General features: G+C 40.9%; 1 protein-coding gene across 2 annotated transcripts in view; it reads left to right on the forward strand.

Annotated features, from left to right (window-relative positions):
* The first annotated feature begins 324 nt into the window (after nucleotides 1-324).
* CDC73 (cell division cycle 73) overlaps nucleotides 325-18174 on the forward strand; it is a 164419-nt gene continuing 146569 nt past the window's right edge. For both annotated transcript variants that reach the window (XM_073356725.1, XM_073356726.1), the window contains exons 1-6: nucleotides 325-528; nucleotides 8722-8827; nucleotides 12378-12447; nucleotides 13228-13290; nucleotides 13380-13432; nucleotides 16272-16360. In XM_073356725.1, the coding sequence (XP_073212826.1) occupies nucleotides 398-528; nucleotides 8722-8827; nucleotides 12378-12447; nucleotides 13228-13290; nucleotides 13380-13432; nucleotides 16272-16360 (512 nt within the window). In that variant the 5' untranslated portion in view covers nucleotides 325-397. The remainder of the gene's footprint in view (nucleotides 529-8721; nucleotides 8828-12377; nucleotides 12448-13227; nucleotides 13291-13379; nucleotides 13433-16271; nucleotides 16361-18174) is intronic.

The following is an 18174-nucleotide window of genomic DNA, read 5'->3' on the forward strand; positions in this document are numbered from 1 at the left end:
AAACTGGACACGTGCCATTTGCTCTTCCCACTGGTCAGAGCAACTTGCACCTGGCAAGAGAAGACGGGACAAGGGCTCAGTTTGGCCAAAAAAGTCAGGACATCCGGGACAGGGCTTAAAAAGGGGGACTGTCCCGGCCAAAGCCGCACGCGTAGGGCCACCTTAGCCAGGCGGACTGGGGGCGAGGGAGGGGCAGAAGCACGGAGATGAGGCAGAGGCGGCGAGGGGCACATAGGTGAGGCAGGCGGTGCGGGCGGCTCCCCCGGGCGGCAGCGCGCAGGCGTTCGGCACGGGCAGCCCGGCGGGGCCCTAGCGGCTGGCGGCGGGGTCCTCACGCGGCTGGCGGCGGGGGCCGAGCGGGCCGGGCCGGGCGGAGCGGCGGCGGCCCGGCGCGAAGATGGCGGACGTGCTGAGCGTGCTGCGGCAGTACAACACTCAGAAGAAGGAGATCGTGGTGAAGGGGGACGAAGTGATCTTCGGCGAGTTCTCCTGGCCCAAGAACGTCAAGACCAACTATGTCATCTGGGGGTGAGTCGCGCGGCCGCTGCAGCCCCCGCCCCCCTCCCCCCGCATGCGGGCAGGGGGTGGAAACTGCCCCGAAGTTGCTACCGCTGAGCGGGGAGGCGGGGTGGGGGAGCTGGTGCGTGCGTGGGGGGGGACCCCGGGATCCCGGCCCCTCCCCCCTCCGGGGTCCTCGGGGGTCCCGTCTCCACTGCGGGCTTTGCCATGTGCTGGGAGCCCGGTTCCCCTCCCGGGACCGGCCGTTGTTTGTTTGTTTGTTGCTTCTTGGGAGGCTCCCGGGTGGCCGGGGCTGGACGTGGCCCCTTGTTTCCTGCTGCAGCGTCCCGGCTGGAAGAGCGCGGATGAGGGGCCAGCGGGAGCCGAGGGTGGGCTGTACGCGGTGTGTCCTAGTTGGTGGGGAGGATCGCGCCTGTTGCTTTTCTGTTACCCTGGGAGCCTTGATGTCAAGTCAAACAGCGAAGTCTCTTTCCTTCGTTTTGGGAGGAGCCTGGCTTTCCCCAGCTCTCAGATTCAGCCAGCTGGAGAGAGCGGATTCAGTCCCTCAAAGGAAAGACTGTGATTACTTTCCTGCCGCGGAAGCTGGCAAGAGGGTTATGTCCATTTCAGGTGTTGGGGTTTTAGACTTCTGCTCTAAAGAAGGGGACGTTATAGTTGAGCATGGGTGGTTGGCTTGAGAGTTGTTTTTTCTGACTTAGCTAGGCAATTAGTAGTAAAACAGCTTCTAGGATACTTGTCACTTCCTTTCAGTAGGAGGTACTAAGTTTTCTCTATTGTTTGCTCACTTTGTTAATTACCCTTTCATGAGGCTGTGTTTCTAGACTCTCCTTTTGTAGGGAGTATAGTTGGGTCTAGATAGAAATTCCTGATCTGAATGCCTCTGAACTTTGCAGGAGTTTCTGTGGGGCCACACAGGCCTATCCTTAGTGGGGCCCACTCTATGCTGTAATACTAATATAGTTTGTCTCCCAATTTTTCTGGGAGACAACATATTGTAAATAAGTACATTCACAATGCGAATACCTCCTCAGATAGAAAGAGGGTGTCTTTATTTTTTAAAGTGAACTTTAAAAATGTTATTCTTTGTACTGTATATATTTTCTAGCCCAGTAATTGTATTGTCTAAAAGCTAAGGGGTTGCTTTTTCCTCTTTCTTCCTGTACTCCTTGAAAATGAGTGCCTGGAATCTGTGATTTTTAGTTGGACTTTATTAATTGTCATTAAATTGTAGTAAAACATTCAATTTTTCCAAAAACAATGGTGCTGAGAAAGCTGGAGATCAAAGAGAAAATAATTTTCCCAAAGAAGCTCCATAGGCAGGGAAAGGGGAGGCAACAACACAGTCAAGGATCTTTCAGCTGGTCATCTGAAGTCTGGGACATTATTAAAGATTTTCTGAATTAGGGAAAGAACATTAGATTTGTTAACTGGATCAGACTTGTGGTCCAGTATTCTATTTATAATGGTGGCCCTAACTTTCAGAAGAAGTCAAAAATAGCCACCACAATCATAGAATCATAGAAGTGGAAGGGACTTGAGAGATCATCTAGTCCAGTCCCCTGTACTCATGGCAGGACTAATTATCTAGACCATTCCTGACAGGTGTTAATCTAATGTGCTCTTAAAAATCTCCAATGATGGAGATTCCTCAACCTCCCTAGGTGATTTATTCCAGTGCTTAACCACCCTGACAGGAAGTTTTTCCTAATGTCCAGCCTAAACCTCCCTTGCTGCAATTTAAGCCCATTGCTTCTTGTCCTATCCTCAGAGGTTAAGAAGAACAATTTTTCCTCCTCCTCCTTGTAACAACCTTTTACATACTTGAAAACTGTTATGTCCCCTCTGTCTTCTCTTTTCCAGACTAATCCAACCCAATTTTTTCAGTCTTCCCTCATAGGTCATGTTCTCTAGACCTTTAATAATTTTTGTTTCTCTTCTCTGGACTTTCTATAATTTGTCTACATCCTTCCTGAAATGTGACATCCAGAACTGGACACAATGCTCCAGTCTCCTGAGCCCTAATCAGCGTGGAGTAGAGCGGAAGAATTATTTCTTGTGTCTTGCTTACAACACTCCTGTTAAAACATCCCAGAATCATGTTTAGTTTTTTTTTTTTGGCCACAGTGTTACACTGTAGACTCATATTTTAGCTTGTGGTCCACAATGACCCCCAGATCCCTTTCCACAGTATTCCTTCCTAGGCAGTCATTTCCCATTTTGTATGTGTGTAGCTGATTGTTCCTTCCTAAGTGGAGTACTTTGCATTTGTCCTTATTGAATTTCATCCTGTTTACTTCAGACCATTTCTCCAGTTTGTCCAGATAATTTTGAATTTTAATCCTAGCCTCCAAAGCACAGCAGCTAGCCAATTGTTCTTTCCTGTTAATATGGGGTTAGAGTTAGGGATTTGTTTCTGACCCTTTCCACAAGTCAGTTTTTAAGCTGAAGTGTATGACTTTATTACCCTTCTTTCGGGGTGTTCAAAAATCTACTTGAGTTGTATATGCACTTCCTTCCCCTTCTCTCCTCACATAAATTCTGCCCAAATGGATAATTCCTAATTGAAGGGAGGGGAGTGGTTGCTTTAGATATCTTTCCAAATAGTAATTTTTTTTAGTGCTGTTTTCTTGAGCAAGCATAGAGACAACTTTGGGGTGTCTCCTGCTCAGAGTTTTCCAGAATAGCAACCAGTAAAATTTAACAAGACTCTGGTCATTTTCATTACTGTTATTCAGAACTATGTTGGAGAGCAGAATAGCTAACATCATAGAAATGTAGGGCTGGAAGGGACCTTGAGAGGTCATCTAGTCCTGTTCCCTGCTCTGAGGCAGGACCAGGTAAACCTAGACCATCCCTGACAGGTGTTTGTCCAACCTGTTTGCAGAAGCCTTCAGTGATGGGGATTCTGCAACCTCCCTTAGAAGCCTCACCCAGTTTTTAACTATCCTTATAGTTACAAGGTTTATCCTAATATCTAACCTAAATTTCCTTTGCTGAAGATTAGGCCCATTACTTCTTGTCCTACCTTCAGTGGACATGGAGAACAATTGATCACCGTCCTCTTCGTAACAGACCTTAACATATTTGAAGACTTTGAGGCGGGACCTGATATCTTTTTTTTTCCCTCTAGATTAAACATATCCAGTTTTTTAACCTTGTATCATTTTTGTATCTCTTCTCTGGACTCTCTCCAATTTGTCCACATCTTAAAGTGTGGCACCCAAAACTGGACAAAGTATTCCAGGTGAGGCCTCACCAGCGCCGAGCAGAGCAGGACAATTACTTCCCTTTTCTTACATACAATATTCCTGTTAATATACATCATAGTGATATTAGCTTTTTTCACAACTGCATCATGTTTTTGACTCATGTTCAATTTGTGATCCATTTTAACCCTTTTCAGAAGTACAACTGCCTAACCAGTCATTTTATAATTGTACATTTATTTTTTTCCCTCCTAAGTGTAGTATATTGCACTTGTCTTTATTGAATTTCATCTGGTTGAATTCAGACCAATTCTCCAATTTGTCAATGTAGTTTTGAATTCTAATCCTGTCTTCCAAAATGCTTGCAACCCTCTCAAGCTGGTGTCGTCCGCAGTTTTTTATAAGCGTACTCTCTACCCCATTATCCAAGTCATTTATGAAATTATTGAATAGCACCAGACCCAAGACTGATGTTTCCTGAACCCCACTGCATACAGCCTATCCAGTTTCACATCAACCTCTTGATAATTACTCGCTGAGTATGATCTGTCAACCAATTTCACACCCACCTTATAGTAATTTCAAATGTAATACATTTCCATAGTTGGCTTATGAGTATGTGGGACTGTCAAAAGCCTTATTAAAATCAAGATACATCACATCTACAATCCCCCACTATGCTGGTAAACTATATTTTCAGTGTAACTGCTGCTGCTTAGGAAAGCTTCAAGTAGTGTCTAAGGCAGGCACAAGAACTGTTCACAGGGGAGGAGGATCCAAAACAGATTGAGGCAAGTAATAGTAAAGTTCTATTCCTCGCTGTAGTTGTGGGGCTGAGGGAAGAAGAGTTGTGGACGAGATGCTCTGGGTGTGTGGAAGGGAGAACCAAGAGTTTTTGGTTGTCTGAAAAAACGTCTTTTGGGAGACAGGAGGGGAGGCTGATCCAAAAGAAGGTGCTTTGAGCAGGGTCCAAGGATAGCCCCATGGGGAGAATCTGTTTCTTTTTTCTTAGCAGTGTGAGGATTTGATGTTTTCTGGACCTTCTTGGTGGGTGTTCTTTCCCTATATTTTATATCAGCCTTGGTGGAAGGAGTCCAGTAAATTTTTCAAATCTTTGTTTAGACTAAATAATTATTCATATAACTGTTCAATTCTTGTAGGTGAATGGGATCCACTTGGATTAGAACATTAGTAATAGGATTCAGACCTCTTTACGTTTAGGTTACTGGAGAGAATCCAGTCCCTGTTCATAGTTCTTAATGCCTGACTGTGCAAAGGGTCTGTGGTTTCAGTCCAATATGTAGTAGGTGTTTGCCCTCACTTAATTGCCCTCCTTGCACTCTGGACAGAGGGGTCAAAAACTGCATAGTCATGGAGACAAAACTATTCTGTGAGCCTTAAAATTAAGTTTAGGTTCATTATCAAGATAATATGGGGAAGCTTCTATTGCTACTGTATGTATTCTGTGAATAAATAGAGCTTTCACTTCCAGTAATTCAGCACTTTTCCAAAGGATTACATTTGCTCTAAAATCCTTTCTTTAGCTGTCTTCTAAAGCCAATTGTGGTGTTTTTTCTCCGTGGACACGGGACAGTTTTAAAATTGCTTTTACTATTCTTTCACTGCTAAGTAGATTACACTCACATGGTTAGTAAACTGTGTGTGTGTGAAGTTGTTTCTTGGCCTCTGATCTGCTAGTTGGTATTTGTTGTTCCTGAAAGGCAACTACAGAGCCAAGGCTGAGCCAAGGGGGCAGACAAGTAGATCCAGAGAAAGACCTTTGTGCAGTCTACTTAGCCCGCAGAAGGGGCAATCTCTATAGTTGAGGTTAGTGAATAGTGAACAGCTAGTTCACTGTTGCTGTAATTTGTAATAGTGTAATTTGCACGTGTGTGTTTCTGAAGATAGATCCTTCTCTTCAAGTAACAGGCTGTCCATGTTACTACTTTCTTTTTGTGCATGAGGGATACATTTTTATACTAAGCACTCCAATAAAAATCAATATCTTTCACATCTTCCAGTGTGAAAGAGAATAGGAAGTAGTCCGGTGGATTAATGAACTCTTAGCATCTACAGATTGAGGGTAAATGGATGAACTGGAAATACAAGTGTTTGGTTTAAGAAAAAACAACAACAACAAAAAACCCTTTTTGCTCTTGCTTAATGCAAATACTTTCTTTTACTAATATGGCATGAAATTGTTAATCTGGAATTGCATGTAAGTGGAGAGATGCGCAAGGTGAATGAAAAATACTGTGTTTGTACAGGCCTAAATTCAGGACTTTTTATTTCTTTTGAAACACTTGATGGCATTACTAACACCAAAAGTAGAAGATGGATTGGTCCTTGTGCTGCGTTGGGTGTTTTTGATATCAACTGCAGCAAGCTACCCTCAGTTTAGGTCTTGACATGTAAACAAGGAGAGGAATGGACTTTCAAAGGAATTAAAATTTAACTATCGTTTTTAGGCAAAGTCTTGGCATGTATTCAGTTGCATACCCTGGCATGGTTTATTGAGGTGGTCGTAGACATTTAAACCACCTAGATGCATTGTAAGACCTGGGTCCAAATGCCTTCAACTGCCCAAGAAGTGCAGTGTTAATCTAGTAACACATACCCTGGGGTGGCTAATTTCTGTTCATTTAAGAAAATGTTTTGAAAAAAAAAAAACACATTGTGGGGTTTATATAACATCCTTCTACTACGAGAAGTTGTGCCTATAAAAAGGATAAGTGATAACAGTGTGGAAAATTATACATTCTAATATTTTTTTTCTTTCAAGGTCCCTGTGTTGTTTTGACTTGCTTGCCCTGTCAGCAGTAGCTTATGACCCAACAGCCGCTTCCAGCTCATTTTTAATTTATATACTTTGCTTATTGACCAAGCTGCCATTTGGCTTTTGGGCTACAAAGTGAGTCTGAAGTGTCTAAAAGGACTAAGAACTGCTGCTTGAATGACATTTTTTTTTTTGCCCTTCCATCTAAGTGCTGTTCAGACTGGTTTTCCTCACTCATCCTACCTATCTCTTTTCTTCTTCCGCCTGCTAATGTGACTTATCTTAGTGTCCTTGCTCTGTATTAACTTTCCCCATCACCCATAATGGGAGTAGGAATTTTTTCTTGGGGGTAACCAGTGAAGTACCAGAAGTGCACTGTTGCGAGTGGTGATGGCTATTAGATCATCGAAATAGCCTAATCAGCAAGTCAGAATGTGGTCTTGTAACACCATATCCTCAGCCAGAGTAGTAATAGAGGTCTAGCAGTTTTTTCTGTTTTTTTATTGATCAGTTTCAAACTCACACTAAAATGCCTATTATGCCTGATCACATAGGAATAAACGGTAGCTCAAAGAAACAATGGGGCAATCTAAAATGATTAAAACAAAAAAAAGTGCTAGCATTACTGCACAAAGCAGGTATTTGTTGTGGAAGACCTCACTTCTGGGGGATGTTGAGCCCTGGTAGTAATGAAAGCTCTTCCTCAATTCAAGACATTTTCTAGACATCTACTACCTAATGGTTTAAAAAAAAAAAGATGAAAAGTGTGAGGGGCCCCATCAGTAAGCTGCTGGGGCAGTGACTTGGGTCCACCCCCTCCCTCTCAACATCATCAGCTCCTGGGGATGGCTGATTGCTGGGATTTCTACCAGGGTACCGATCCCAAAACCTGGCTTTGTGGGCACTAGCTTTAAAACCAGTTCTTGGCTAGTATGTGTCTAACCAATTTGAAGCTGTACCCCCCCTCCCCCACCAGTATGATTCTTGATAGGTTGGCTGCTGATCTGTGGTTCTGGATAGTATCATTGAAACTGACCAGTCTGGTTATTTTCACTCTACTGTTGGTTAGTAAAGCAACAGTTATAGTACCTGTAGAGGCAGAGGTGTCTGGAATATTGGGACCACATCACTACATTGATTTATACTTGGTTCATATTTGGTAGGTACTCTTTAAAGCATAAAGGCTCAATAGGGTAAAATTCTGCAGATGTCTTATGCCCCCATCTTCTCTTAGTAAGTGTGCTGCTTCTGGGGTGCAGTTTTCAAGCCCTAGGTGCTACCTACATGGTTGATAGTTGGTCACAAGGCACAGGAAAAGCTATTTAGGGTTTTTTTTAGATATGCTGGAGAAGTGGTTTATGCTTGTGCAGAAGAGATGTTACTTTGAAGATCAGGCTGAACTCCTAATATGCTTTTTGTAGCTGTGTTTATGCCAGCAATCTGGGAGTCCAATATAAATTTGTAAACCAGTATGAAGGAAATAGATTTATCTTCTGAATAACTTCCTATCATGTTCCTTATGAGGATCCCTTAATAAAATTTTGCTTGTATCCAGACTCTCTTGCACCTCAGATTTTTAGGATACACTCGGTTTGTGAAGTTTCTGAGCTCTTCATTAACATAGATTTTACAAAAAGAAAAGGAGTGCTTGTGGCACCTTAGAGACTAACCAATTTATTTGAGCATGAGCTTTCGTACGGCTGTTCCTCTGAAACCTGTCATAGATTTTACAGTAGAGATTTTACATGTCTATCTCCAGAGCAAGTCATCTGGAGAACACTTCGAATTATTTCCCAATGGATGTTGAAAAGCTCAGCCCCTCTCCCCCATCCCCAAGGGTCTGAATAGGTTATTGCAGCTCTTTTGAAAATTAGGGGAATAAAAATGAAGTAGTGGTTTGTCTTCCAAAACTTTTAAAAAGAAAAACAAATGTTAATCTTATAGTTAAAATTTTTGACATCTATATACTTTTATTAGTTGGCCTCTTCTCTTACATCTAATTACTCCAGACACTTTTGGAGTTTTGAATCCATTCCATGTAGAGGCTGTAAATATGTGAGTAGTGATTGATAAAATATCTATTGTACTCATGCTGACAAATGTGATCACTGGCTTTTCAATCTTTTTAAAAAAATAGCTTGATATATCAAATGAGATTAATGAGGAGTATATGTGTGAGGAAATATGGTTCTAAGTAAAATCTGTTCCTTGATGTTACAGGACAGGGAAAGAGGGCCAGCCCAGAGAATACTACACTTTGGACTCTATCTTGTTCCTGCTGAATAATGTGCACCTTTCACATCCTGTTTACGTCCGGCGTGCTGCAGTAAGTAAATCACATGGAACTTTGTTCCTTAATAATGTTGGAGGGTGCATGCTTGAGAGCTAATAATTTTTGTGTTCATGTTAGTATTTTCAGGAAATGAGAACAGTAACTGTGACATTAACTAACATACTTACAAATACTCAGCTGTTTCTTGATAGTTACTTGGCTAACAACATGGTACGGCATAGTTTTAATCATGAACAACAGTAAAAACATCATAACTTCAATAAGTGCAGTTTTTAGTGACTTGCATTATTATTTTCACTCCTCACCTAACTGGAATTGTTACTTGATTGGTACAGCCAGGCTGTAATTTTAGGTACAGACGACTGTTCAGTAATCTCCTCTCTTCCAAAAAATCAAAACCATCTGCATTTTTATATTGAAACATCTCCACCATTTTCTGACAAATGTCTACTCCAGTCTTGTGCAGAACAGTTTTAGTACTCTTAGTTCTTCCCTTGATGCTCTATATACTTTTTCAGCAGTGATGAGGTAAGTTGTTTATAGCCTGTTCACACATGCTCTCTGAAGTCCCCCCCTCCGCCCCTCGTAAAAACCACTTGCTGACTGAGATTGGGGTAGCATGAGGGAAAACAATACAGGACTAGTAAAAGAGCATAGAATATGTTTCAGCATCATCACCATTGCTGAAAAAGGCTGTCGCCTTGTGGACTTAGTATTTTAATACTTCAATATTGACAGTACAATTAAATCACTTTGTGACCTGTACCTTCTTTCTTGAATACTTCATAAGCATTAAGATTGATCCAAGTTAGTACAAATAAGTATGCTGTTTTGTATGCTGTTAGCATCTGTTAGTCTGAAGTACTGAAATTGACTAAAATCTTTGACCTGAAGAATATCTCTGTGAAGCTCAAAAGCTTGTCTTTCACCAACATCACACCCATCTTGTGTGTCTAAAATCATTGACACCTGCTCTTAATTTTTTTATTGAATGAGGAGAATGAAGTTGAGTCACTGTTCACGGTAATTATAATGCCTAACACACTGAGTACCGGACTTAATGTGGACTTTGACATTGTTTTAAAGAAGAGATTACAAAATCATGTGGAAAAGTAGGCATAATACTAAAGGGTAGCATGTTAATCAGAAGCAGAGCTGGTTATGGCAACTGAGTGCACACATCCTTCTCCTATTCTGAACTCAGGTGAGAAGAGGGAGTTAAATGTAAAATCTATTACTACTTGTTTGTAAGTTTGAAAACAGGATTTTTTTTTTGACGTTCTTAGTCTTGCAGCTAGGAGTTATTTGGTATATTTGAACATACTTTAAAAAGCTTTCTTTTTTCTTAAGTCAGTGGCAAAACTAAGCAGAAAGATGAGTGTTTTATTAGTTCATTAATCTGTGTCTCAGTTGAAGCATAGCATCACTGCTATGTGCTTAGTGATCGTTTAAACCAGGGTGGGCTAACTACTGCCCGCGGGCCCTGCACCGCTTCCGGAAGTGGCTGGCACCACATCCCTCTGGCCCCTGTGGGGGAAGAGGGCTCCATGCACTGCCCTCACCTGCAGGCATCACCCCCCGCAGCTCCTATTGGCCAGGAACGGGGAATCGCGGCGAGTGGGTGCTTTGGGGGAGGTACCGCAGGCAAGAGCAGCATGTGGAGCCCTCTGCCCCTCCTCCCCCAGGGGCCGCAGGGATGTGGTGCTGGCCGCTTCCAGGAGCGGTGCGGGGCCGGGACGGGCAGGCAGCCTGCCTGCCTTAGCCTTGCTGCGTGCCACTGCCACCCCGAAGCCACTCCAGATAAGTGGTGCTGGGCTGGAGCCCGCACCCTAAACCCCTCCTGCACCCCAGCCTTAAGCCCCCTCCCGCACTCAGCACCCCAACCCCTTGCCCTGAGCCCCTTCCTGCACACTGCACTCCTTCCTGCACCCCAACTCCCATTCCCCAGCCATATATTCATGGCCCTGCATTCAGTTTCCCCACCCAGATGTTGCCCTCTGGCCAAAAGGTTTGCCCACCCCTGATTTAAACCCTGGTATTGAAAGCTATCAAAACATGGGCTTTTGGTTACATATGGTGTTATCTTTTCAGAAAATTCCTATTTAATACATCTAAAGAACCAGATTAACACTAACGTTTGTACATTAATAGCCGCCATCTTTCTTTTGCTCCTTTGAAGATCAGTCTTTTACTTACAGCATCTTTAAGGTTTTATTTTTAACAGCTTAACTGTAACCTGGAGTTGATTTAGTAGGAGAAATATAAATGGTGTTTTGTAACTTGAAATGAAAATGGGAAAGGCTGACCCTGCAAAAATGTAGGATCAGATATGTGTTCTTGATTAGCTATAACTTAAATGTGTTTTTTTCAGATAGCCTATGTTTGTGACAAACCAACTAAACTGAAAGGGATACTTTAAAGATTTTTAGGCTAAACATTTGCTTACCTGCAGAGTATTTCCATCTAGTAGACTTTACTTGAAGGTAACTTAGTTTATTCTACGCTCTGCTTAGGTACATAATCATAAGACTACGTCGACATACTGCATGCAAAAGGATTACACCCAAATCCAAATAGTAGCTATTTGCTGTGATGTAAATTGGAACAAAATGCTCAGGTGCCTAAAATAATAGGTTAGTCTGAGATTCTAGCAGATTTAGAATTAAATCTGTCGACCAGAATTTTACTTGAGGTGGCATAGATGACCCCAGAAATGAGCCAAGATGTTAAATGCTATGCCCAATCTTGCTGTTGATATATCAGAAGTAATTAAGTTGAGAATAGCATGTGCACCTTGAATTTTGAATGCAGCGTAAATAAATTATGCATCCACCAATGTTGAGCAGCTACCTAATATTTATTTTGTAATGTACCTAGTACGTTCCTGGATGCTTGAAAGGTAATTGCAAGCTGTTGGCTGCTGACCTGGACAGTACACTGCTGTCACACTTACTGTTATGCATTTAAGTGGAGCTAGCTGTATTTTTTAATATATTATTGAAAGTGTTTGGGTAGGCTGGAGATAAAGCTTAATAGCCCTTTCTCGTCGTCCTATTTTATCTTATGGTTTACTGTGTAACCATGCAGGAACTGTGGCAAGTGCTAAGAGAAAAGCCTTCCTCACTTGGTTCATTTTATGAAATAATTCATTTCCTGATGAAGCACTGCTTTATGTGCAAATGCTTAATGTTATACTCAAATACTCAACAGATTTACTGTAAAAAAAACTTATGAAAAATAAGATCATTCTTGTGAACAATTTAAAAGAAAAAAGATATGACACTTAGTGGTTCTGTTTTGTCATGTGTTGCCAACAACAGTTTTTCACAAAAGCAGCTTGCATGTGGTTGTGTAGTTACTAAGCACTGTGGGTAAAGTTGTTGAGGATTCTCCAGCTCTCCATTTCTAACAGATCTTACACAAATTATATTGTAAATAAATTGTATCTGTGAACAGCAACTTCTAAATAAAGAAAATGGCTTCCCCACAAACTTTATACATGTCATATTATTTAGGGTTTTGTTCTGAGTCATCCTGTTTTTGGATGTGGTCTATCTAAAATAAAATCTTCAATTCTTTTCAGACTGAAAACATTCCTGTGGTAAGAAGACCTGACAGAAAAGATCTACTTGCATACCTAAATGGGGAAACATGTGAGTGAAGTTCTTCCTTTTTAGCACAGCTATACCGTATTTTATTGTTTCACTTTTGCAGTCAGGAGGGGAGATTAAACCAGAATGGATATATGAACCTGTATATATGTTGGAGTACATGAGGCCTGTTCAAATGGGCTTACAGGTGTTCTTCCACCTCTTTGTTCTAAATTTCACTTCTCTATCTCTGTGTCATTAGTAGCTATATGATAAAACAAACTGAGCTGAGCCAACAGCTTCTTCAGATGTTAATGCTGCTGTGTGGTAGGGATGTGCATTTACCTTTTTCTAGAGTGTGACAAAGACCTATTCAGTAACACCGCACACGTACTATACCAGAATTGAGAGTATGAGTCCCAAAGTATGCTAAAATATGATCTATTACATGCTAACAGTTATTCATTAGCAACATAGCAATTTATATGGTCTTCCAGCATTAAAATCTAGGTTACCAGTAGTCAGAGAAGAGAGGTGTTTGAAGATGTTAGCATGTCTGTAGATAAATACTAATGCGTGTTGTTTTCAATATTTTCTCTGTAGTTTTTCTTTTAGTATTTTTTAGTAAATTGGAATTTGAGGCTACTCGCTTTTTGTGATATGTATGATAAGCATGCTTTTATTTCAAACTTGCCATTAGTTTAATTTTCTCTTACAAATGTAAGTGAATTTACAGAGATTCTTGATTCCAGGTTACAAAATATTTGTTACTGTTGCGGTGCTGTTTGCTTCCTGTGCTCACATGTTTGAATACTTACATAAAATTTTGTGTTTGAACCTTAGCAACGTCATCAAGTATAGACAGAAGTGCACCACTTGAAATTGGTCTTCAGAGATCCACTCAAGGTATGATTTAACTGCTAAGCAGTGTTGGCATGAATTTTATGAAAGCCCACCACAATCCTGCATTTTTAATTACCTTTTTTTTCCTTTAGTTAAAAGAGCAGCAGATGAAATATTAGCAGAAGCAAAGAAACCAAGAATAGAGGTAATGCAAATGACTAACGTCATCCATCTGAGTTTCTTCTGGGACTAGCTAGATTTTCTTACCTGATATTGTAATTTAGATAAACTTCCTTTCCTGTAGGTTCACACATTTCTCCCATTAATGTGAATGGGAGTTGTTTATTTGAATTAAATGGAGACTGTGCACCAAGACTTAGCAGGAATTTCAGCCTGTCCTTTGAACTTTGATGTTTGACTTTAATGGCTTTAAATTCTAACACACTTAAGTGGTCTGTAGTATAAGAGGGGAAATCTGCAACTTTATAGATCATGGATGTATATTTTGTATCACATGTTTGGAAGTTAGCCTAGTTGCTTGAATAAGGGCTGAAGGATTGGGACCTAAATCCTATTTACTGAAAGAAAAAAAAAACAAAACCTAGGCACATTTCACCCTCTTAACATGTAGCTACTCCTACTTCCCCATTCAAGGCCAAAGCATTTGACATTTAATTTACGTCTTCCTATCATTATTCTAGGTGTGTTTGTTCATGGCTCCTTCTCATACTTGGTTTACCTGTTCTGATACTGCAGTGCTCTTGGTAACACGTGAAACTACAGTCCCCCATTGTTACCATTAGTCTGGCCCGATATCCTGGTAGTTCATTTAATGGTGTACTTACACGAGTGCATCTTCAAAGCAATATATTATATATATTTATTTATTCAATTAGGAGGTGGTTAGCATTACTTAGTCAAGACCATGATTCTGTGACAAAATCTGATATGTTTTTTCCTCAGTTACTGTTTTGTCTCATTCTGGTCAGTTGGTTGCTAAGATTCCTCTATGAAATTGGCTGTACATATGTCCTGTGTATTATAGGTTTCTTTTTAGGTGGTTTGAAACTACCAGTTAAATATTACTAAATATTCCTACTAGTTTATAAAAAAAAATATTTATTATTATTTCCCATAGCAAACAATTACTATATTGTAATGTCACTTGGCCTATTTTAAACTAAAACCATGACTTATTTTTACCATTTTGCTGTGGAAAAGTAATGGCTTTGTCCGTTATTTTACCACAGAAAGTAACTTGTCTTACAGTACAATCATCCTCAAAAGATTTAGGAGGGGTGGTACCATTGCTGATAAAGTGGATTAGATCTGCTCACCATTAGTGAAGCTACTACAAATTATTCCACCTCTTCACTCTTTCACTAGCCTGATGCTGCTTAGATGGGTGATTAAAGCAGCACTAATATCAGTAATATGACTTACTAACCGTCTCTTCACCAATTTTTGTTCCATTTTCAGATGTATGTAGAAAAGCATACAACATAGCTTCACTTTAAGGGCTTGTCTGTGCTAATGCCACAACTTTGCCCATTTTTTATGTTTACATCACAGGCATGTTGTGATATAGTTAAAACAAGATTGGACAGACCAAGACCCGTGCAGCACAGTATGGGCACCCAGTAATCTCTGGACACAGTTCTGGCTTGTGTAGACTAAACTCTGGTTTAAGTATATTCTGGAACTATGCTGCAGTCTTGGTCTGTGCAGCTGTTTTTTACCTTCAGGAGACACTCTCTATCACCCATCTGTAACCAGGTCCTCTGAAAAGTGGTTCTTGCACTATAGATGGATCCTCTCTGTCTTCATTCTTTCCTGTGGCCTACCTGTTTCGTGTGATTGCTTGATTTACCGACCCTGCTGATGAACCCTTATTGGCCTTTTGAATAACAAAATACTTAAAAGCTAATTAATTTGAGGCTAACCAGTGCTGATTAGTGGTCACTGCAAATAATTTGTTGGGTGCAACTTGATGGATGCAAATAATCTTTTTGAAAAATCAGTTAGACACATTTTAAATTAACTGGGGCGGGGCAGAGAAGTACCTGTTTTTTAAAGTTAATGTTTCTCTGCTGTGTTTCTGTTGTTGCTTTCTTGGATAAACATCTTCCGCTAAGGGGCCCACATCAGTATGTTAACATTTTTCACAGATGTTTGACTTCAGTTCTTCACCTTTTAATAGGGAGCATACAGTACAACCTCGTTAATTCACACTAACGTCTGGGAGCCCCTTTTTCAATTAGCATTTATGCCTTGCAATTATGTGTAAAAAAACAGGGAGCTGCCACATCAGTTTACAGCTGTCACTATGGATTTGCATCTCAGAAGGAGCTAGTCTTTGCAAACACATCAGTTTTTCAATAGACAGACATTTTACTGGAGCATGGTTTGTGCTTGGGTGCAGTGGCATGAGAAGCTGTTCAAAAAGCTGAAAAGATGGCATAAGTCCACCTTTGCTGCCTCTTCCCACTACATTTCTGCCTTAAGCACAGTTAAACAAGAGAATCTGGCTTTTTTTTTTTTTAAACACTAGTTAATTACTTTTAATTTGTTTTGGGAGTGCCATTTGGAGAGGATCTACATTGAGATATAGACTAAATTTGACTTTCTCTATGCTAATACATCACTTAAATATCTGTGCAGATTTTAAATATCACTTAAATTTTGTTTGGGAGGGGAAGTGAGGTGATGGAATTCCATATTTCAAGAAATATGTGCTCTGGCAGCCAACATAAAAGCCATTCTCTAAATTGTCTATCTCTTTCAAGAGGTGACTTGTAGCTTTCTTTAGTTTTTAACTACTCAATGCTCTTTCAAGAGTCAATTTTTAGTAGTCTGCCACTCCGCAATCCATCCATGCAGCATGGCTACAAAACTATACCAGATTGGCAAGGAATTTCTTTAGTCACAAAAAGTTAAACATCTAAAACGTCACAGAAATCAGCTTTTAATCTTACTCACTTTCAGAGAGGGCAGAGAAATTGTACTGAAGCTGCTTTATATATAAACATTGCTATTGCTACTAGGATGAAGAGTGTGTGCGTCTTGACAAGGAGCGGCTGGCAGCTCGGTTGGAGGGGCATAAAGAAGGTATTGTGCAGACAGAGCAGATCAGGTAAGAAATCTTATTTCACTCCTGGGGTAGTAGTTGCTAGTTTTAAGGATTGTAAAGCAGACCAGTTATTTCAACTGTTCCCAAGTGTATGTCCAGCAGCTCCACTGAGGGGTTCCCTGGATTTCTGCAGAAAAACGGTCTGTGGAAAAATGTCAGCCATCAGACTGTGGCAGAGCTTCATGTAATTGGAGGTCAGACTCCTGTTTTGGAGGGGTAACTTCACAGCAGTGACTGATCAGTCCGCACCCAGAAGTGATCAGACTGTTGGTTTGTCTCATTGACTAGTATTTTCCTTTTTCCTTCTGTTTCTGCCACAGTATTATATAGACGAGCTAATAAAATGAGAAACACTGTAGAGGACAGAAGCTTTCCTTTATCTCCTGCATTTAAAACAACACCCAAAGTTGTTGAGGGATCTGTGTGTCCACTTTGCCTCAAGAAGGAGGAAAACCTTGCAAGAAGCAAGCTGAGGGGCAGATGAGTCTCCTATAAGCTCTCTAAATTGGATTGCTCTTCCATAATATGTGTAGATGAAGCTCTGCTAAACATACAGAGAAGGAAGGAATAATGGAACAACTGGAGGACAGTGCAGTTTCATTGCCACAAGAAGTCATCAGCATCTTAAGGATTCAAATAGCTCAGCAGTTTCCTTTTCCTTTGTGCCTCTACAAAATTCTGTAGGGAGACAGATGAACATCCTTCGGAGCCTTAAATTGGATTTCCCCAAAGCTGGGCAGAGAAGCTGATGGACCCATGACAAAGCCTGGCTGATGTAAAGGCCTTAGGTTTCGTGGGCATAACTGCCCATCATTTCCCTCCACCCTCTTTCTCCTTGCTTAGACCTATCCTTTTATTATTACCCCAGGATGGCTCCAAGTTCTGTCCTTGGCCCATCCTAGTTCCATAGAGCAGATTGCTGAAGCATGGAGCAAGGACTCTATTATATTTCCAAACATCTTTGGTTTGACATTGGAGAATATGTCAGATGGTAATTGAATAAGAAAACTCAAGAGATTTGGGGGAAGGGACAGAGCATTTAGATGTCTCTTCATTCTAGCACTTCTCAACTGTGAGAAAATTTAAAAGGTCCCAAGCTGTTCTAGAGCAAACAGTCCACTTCAGAGCCAGGCAGAATGTTTCTAGAAGTGGTGAGCTCTTAGTAAGAAAAGCATTCTGAAAAGTTACAAAAATACCCGCCTTCCCCTAAAATACTTTGAACCAACTATTCAAAAAAGCCTAGAGCTCTAATTGGAGCAGTCCCAGTTCGTGGAGCAAAAAGGTATATCACTTCTCTGTCTGTCCCTTCATCCTAAAGAATTCAGTAATTGAGAATGTCAGAGTTGTACTCTAAACACATTCTATGTCAGCTTATATAGAAATGCAAATGGACAGACAAGTGGTCTTATTAAGGCTCTGCACTGGGACTCAGTTATCTCTGCCACAGACCTCTTGGGTGACCTTGTGCAAGTCACTTAATCTCTTCTGTGCCTCAGTTCCCCAGCTGTAAAATGGAGGATAACACTCCCAAATCTGAAGGGGATGTGGTGGATGAATTAGTTTGTGAGGAGCTCAGATACTGTTATGAATGCCACAGTGAACAAGACTTCAGCAAATATCTTTTCACGATCAAGTGAAATTTCTTCAGACTGTACAGACAGTGTGATAGGGAGGCCTCACTTGTTACTATTCGTACATTCGTCTTAACCACTACCTTTGAAAGAACTTTCAGAGCCTGGTGAAGTGATGGTCTAGAATCCACAAATAACACCTAAATCCAGGATAAAATGTACCTTTCGTTGATAAAGGAAGGTTGG

The sequence above is a fragment of the Lepidochelys kempii genome, chromosome 8, assembly GCF_965140265.1.
Source record: "Lepidochelys kempii isolate rLepKem1 chromosome 8, rLepKem1.hap2, whole genome shotgun sequence".
Taxonomy (NCBI): Eukaryota; Metazoa; Chordata; order Testudines; family Cheloniidae; genus Lepidochelys; species Lepidochelys kempii.